General features: G+C 50.3%; 1 protein-coding gene across 1 annotated transcript in view; it reads right to left on the bottom strand.

Moving 5' to 3' along the window:
* VWA5B1 (von Willebrand factor A domain containing 5B1) overlaps positions 1-3,433 on the bottom strand; it is a 43,415-nt gene extending 39,982 nt beyond the window's left edge. The window contains exons 1-2 of the mRNA XM_011358017.1: positions 3,295-3,433; positions 1,343-1,495 (exon numbers count right to left, since the gene is read on the bottom strand). Coding sequence (XP_011356319.1) covers positions 1,343-1,495; positions 3,295-3,433 — 292 coding nt within the window. The remainder of the gene's footprint in view (positions 1-1,342; positions 1,496-3,294) is intronic.
* Positions 3,434-5,591: the final 2,158 nt, after the last annotated feature.

Below are 5,591 nucleotides of genomic sequence, written 5' to 3'. Positions count from 1 at the left end.
GTGTGTAGGAATGAGGGATGATGGGAACCCCCTCTTGCAGAGTGTTTCCTAAGTGCCAGGCTTGGAGTCAGCAGTGGAGCATATGATATCTCTAGTGCCCTCTAAGCATGCTGCGTGGTAGGTCTGAGTAGCCAGTTTTGCTGAAGGCTCAGCATGGGGGTGCACCTTGCCCAAGTTACTCAGCAAATCGCTCATTTGTTGAAGAAGGATATAAACCCTCATGGATCTAACACCACGCCAGTGTATGTTCCACTATACCTCCCGGGAGTGGGAGACCTAGACCATAAAAACCCCAACAAATGGTCACATCTCCATCCACAGACTCTTCTTCCGCCCAAGAATCACATACAAGCATCCGCCGCCTTCGGGAACCATGCTTTTGCTCCTGTTCTGTGCTTTCATCTGAAAGGCCCATCCCCCATTCATACCTACCCAGGCTCACCCATCCATCCAATCCTTCCATTCACACCTCCCTGGCCCCCAGTCTGTGCCCCTTTTTCCGTCCTCTGACATAATCCAGACCTCTGCTGGCACAGCCACCTGCCACCTCCTCTCATGGTCACTCCTAGTCATGTGTCACCTATTCTTTCAGGCTCTGAGTAGTCCCAACAACTTGAGGGCAACTTTGCATCTTACCCATGATGACTGCTCATTAAAAGGTTCCCGAATGTCTTAATGATCAGGTGACCACTTTCATTGTCATCGTAGAGTCAAAGTAAGAATTTCTTATATGATACTTGGTCTGGATTCAAGCCTAGGCTCTGGCAATAATGCCAATGCTGTGTGACCCTAGGCCAGTCACTCACCCTATCTGAGCCTCAGCATCCTCAATAGCAGGCATCAGTAGCCACGATTTGAGTACTTACTTGGTAGCAGGGACTGTGATGAGTACTCTGCATGCATGCTTGCCATTGAGCTTTGCGTGCGTATAATTATGAGTTCTATTTTATGGTAAAGTTTAATTCCTTATCTAAGCTCATACCACTTGCAAACACTAGGATAGGGAGTCAGACTCTGGTGTGACTCATTCCGTAACCTCTGAGCTTAAATGACCAGCTATTCTGTTCTGTAGGAATATCTTAAAACTCTCCCCCCCTTTCTTTTTTTTTTTGTTGGTCTCCTTTAATCCTCACTATGCTTTTGAGGTGAGAACAGGAAAGATTACCTCTATTTTACAGACAGTAAGCGAGGTTCAGAGAGGTTTAATCACTGGCCTGGGGTCATACAGGGTTCCTGACTCCTAGTTCAGTGCTCTCTCTACCCTATCCCATCACTACCCTTTCAGCCTGCCTGAGACTCCAGCCAGACCCAGGTTCGGACACAGCCTTTCTGGCTTCCTTACCTGTGACAGTTGTGGCTCGAATGCGGGTGGCTTTGATGTGGCCGCTCTCCATCTTGGCTTTGTCCTTGATCTGTACTGTTACTACGCGGTCAGCAATGACTGCCTCAAAGCCGATCACCGTGGTGTACTCATCCAGCGGGTATACGAAGAGGCCTATGGGGCAGCGCCCAGCATCATTGGGTGCCCCAGACCCACCCTGCATGGCCCACCCCAGGGAAGGAACCAAAACCTTTGATCTGTCAGATGGAAGGATGGTACTCAGGGGATGCCAGAGAGGACTCAGGCTGCAACTTCATGGCTCTGGGGCCAGGCAGAGTAAGCGCAGCTGCAGGCATTGATGGGCAGCGGGGCAACAGGAAAAGGGACAGCCGTTCCCCTGTCGCAGCCACTTCTTACTTTGCAGGCCTGTGAGGCCATGTGGCCAAGGCTTCTGACTTTACAAGAGAGAGTGAGAATCTGGATTTTTATGTGACCTGCTATGTGGGCCTAATAAAACACATCTGTGTGGTGAATTTGCTACTGGTGCCACCTGTAGCAAATCAGTAGACTCGTCTGGGCCCTGCAACCTTTCCTAGTCTGGTGACCTCAGATAAGACATTTAGCTTCTCTAATCCTCACAGCCCCATCTGTAAAATGAGGATAATAGAGCTAAACTCAGGATCACCATGCAAATGGAAAAAAATAGCTACCAGTTATTAAGCTCTGTGTCACAGTGTGTGCCTCACATTTTTATACTTTAGTTCTCAAATTTTCAGAGCACATGAATCACCAGGGGGTCTTGTTAAAATGCAGATTCTGATGTAGTTCTGGGGAGAGGCCTGAGATCTGCGTTTCTAACCAGCCCCTGAGTGATGCCCATGGTTTGGGGACCACACTCGGCGGATCAAGGTTGTACCTCACTTCATCTGCCCGCTAACATGGGAAGCACAACTCGGAGGTCACGGTGAGCCCTCCACAAACCCTGGCTTCCCGTCCCTCTGAGCCTCGGTTTCCTCTTCTATAAAATGTGGGGGAAACACATGGAAAGCCAAAGGATTGTCCCAAAGATGTTCAGCAATTTAGTCTCCTGGGGCCCTAGTGGGTCTCATTTTAAGCCACCCTCTCCAGGTTTTTTTAAACTGAAGATCAGGTTCATTTGCTCTGCCCAGGAGATTTTGAAGGGGAAGAAAGTTCCCCTAAAGGTTCTGTTTTGGAACTGAGATGGTTTCAGAACTTCAGGTTGGGCTGGAGGGTGGGGCCCCAAGACATGAAGTTTGGGGATTAGGAAGCCCCCATCACTGTGGATGACAAGGAACACTAACCACAACCAGCCTTCACTGTGGATGACAAGGAACCCTAACCACAACCAGCCTCCTGGCCAGCCTTCCTGTAGCTCCCTTAAGTAGAGAGGAATTTGATTTACAAAGGATCCTTACAGTCAAACATCCATCCACAGTCCGGAATGCCCCTCGTGGATGATTTATCTTTGCAGACTGTTTTATTCCACACTGTCCTTCCTCACTCATTACCTCATCTGTTCCTTCCACAAACCCTGGCGTCCAGACAGGCAGAGGAGCATCCTGACTTAGAGCAGGACAGCGGCTTCCCTAAAGTCACAGGGACAAGAGCCACTCCTGGCTTCCTCTGAGTCTTGAGGCCTCTCCCTCCTCCTATGAGGTTCCCTAGAGAAAGTGGAGGACCGAACATTTGGCACAGGTGGGCGTGTCTTGTGAACCTAAATGGCGCTGGGATGGTTGGCTGGAGCCGAGCCCAAACGTAGGCTCAAATCCTGACCAATGTGTGACCCGTTTCGAAGCCTGCAGGCCAGAAACGATACCCCTATTTACAGGTGAGGAAACAGACTCAGACAGGTGACACGACTTGCCCAATATCAATCAGCTAGTCCGTGTCGGGGTGGGGATTCCACGCGGAGGAGGGGGTGGCCCTGGGGAAGCCCCGCCAGGAGTCCTCACCTTGGAAGGGCTGGGCCTCCAGGTTGCCATAGGTAAGGGAGGCGGTGAGTCCCAGGGCATAACCACTGACGAAGGAGGTGACATCAGACGTGGTGAGGGGCAGGGCTGCCCCTGTGACCTGGTTCAGCAGACCAGGCATCCCGCTGGCTCCTCAGCCTTCAGAGTCTGCAAGAGACAAGAAGGTCAGAAAGGGGCCCCCCTCATTCCTCCTCCGCCCAGTTCTCCCACTTCAGACCCCACAGGTCAATGTTATTCTCTTCATTTTCCCCAATCTCCTCCCAGTTAGTGACCCGTGATAACGTTCAATCACCCCTAAGAAGAGAATGGCTACCTCCATTTTTTTTTCCCATTTCAAAGTGGAGAAATCAAGCCTGGAAGACATGTGACCTGCCCAGATTCACTCAGCGAGTTGGCAACTCTCAGGGCTGGAGCCCAAGCAGGCTCGTATCTAGCCTGGAGTTTTCCCCCCAAAACAATGCTCCCCTAACTCCAATTCTAGGTGGGAGGCCAGGGACTCAGCTCTGACCCCATCCTGTTGTCAGTCCCATAATCTCTAAACTGTAGATGCTTCTGCCAAAGGAGGGGTCTGGAATAGCTCATCAAGTCCCTTCTCCAATTTCAGTGAATCTACCTACTATAGTCAATACAGGAATGTCAGCATTAAGTAGGGAGGAGGCAAGAGAATAAAAATGTTAATCGAGCTACATTCGGAGACTGCAATGTGCTGATCAGCCCTGCAGCCAGGCCAGGAGGACACCTTCAGAACAAAGGAAGATTTCTGCTGGGATTGCTCACAGCCCATTCCCCACACCTGTAAAGGGGAATCAGGAACCAACAGTCATTCCCTATGACCAAAACCATGGGGAACCTATGGATTAAAGGCTGGGAACTGCCAGCAGGCCTTTCACTCAGCATATTCTCGCCTTTGCAGGGTTTGTACTATTCCCCTTCCTCACGGTATGTCCATATCAAAGGAAATGGGTTCACACAGTCTTTTAAACTATAACTCACAGGTTCTTAACAATGACACATGAACTGAATTCTCTGAACTCTCAGGGTTTACTCTGTCTCTTTCACTGTCCACATTCCAATGAGAAAGACTTCATAGCACTTCTCAGGGTGATGTATCGCTTCTCTGTTGGGTTCCTGAGACCTGCCCTCCCCACCCCCAGGTAATCACTGCCTTTGAGGGGTGGGGTGGGAATGGGAAGCAAAGTCAAACAGAGAATGTGGAATATGAATTTGAGGTCATCGAGGTCAGGATGTCTCTGTATTTTCCTCTCCTGCAGTGTATGAACCTCGGGCTGGTAGCCTGCTGTCATTTATTTGCAAGGCTGTTCAATGAGTGCTGATTACCCTACTTTTTCTCAAAGAAGGCAACTCTTCCCCTCCTGAGTCCCCAGCTAGGATCCTTAGTGCTCCTGCCCTCTCTAGGCCGGTAGTATCTTTTTAATTATGTTCTCCTTTGTGGCTCTGGCCCAGACAGACAGCTCTCAGGCCTGTCTTATCTCCTGCAGGCTGACTGACAGGAGGAGGGAGATAAGGAATCAGGAGGGAGCTGCTGGGTCCCCAGTTGCCTTCTCTTAGGAGTTCTCTGTCCCGGTGGCCCCAGCAAAGCTTGGCTACTCCCGGGGGAGTAGTACTGTAAGGACAAGATGGCGGAGTTCATTTGCTGAGCCACATCTCCTGCTACCCACACTCTCTCCCTCCTCCTCCTCCATCTGGTTCACGCCTGGCCAGAATGCTGGTTGGGGAATGCAGCATCAGGCAACCAGCACCCAGATGTATGGTGAACTTGGACTTAAGCTTCAGTTCATCTTGGGGTAGAGTGTTGCCAAAGGCATCTTATCCAACCCAGTCTTCTCCCTCTGCCTCTGGTGCCCATCCCAGGCTCCCTGGAGCAGCCCCTTACCCAGGGAGTGGGGCTTGGATGAGTGATGCTGAGAGTACAAGGCAGACTCACTAAACTGACCCTTTAACAATATCAGTCCTTGGGAAGAGTAAACTTGAAATTCTTTGGGACCTAATTAACGCATATTTTCATCAATTCATCCAGTGTATTTCAGGTCCCGAATGTAGATCCTGGGGATACAAAGATAATACACAGTTCTATCCTTAAGGAGCTTACAGTCTAGTGGCAGAGGAGACTGCAGAGTGGAGGAAGGCCTACCCTTAATATTGCATTTAAACCTGCAACCCACAAGCCCAATCCCATCTGATCTTGGAAGCTAAGCAGGGTCGGGCCTGGTTAGTACTTGAATGGGAGACCACCTAGGAAGACCAGGCGCTGTAGGCGT

This window comes from Pteropus vampyrus, unplaced genomic scaffold, assembly GCF_000151845.1.
Source record: "Pteropus vampyrus isolate Shadow unplaced genomic scaffold, Pvam_2.0 Scaffold36, whole genome shotgun sequence".
Lineage (NCBI taxonomy): Eukaryota > Metazoa > Chordata > Mammalia > Chiroptera > Pteropodidae > Pteropus > Pteropus vampyrus.
This window is presented reverse-complemented; position numbering and strand designations above follow the sequence as displayed.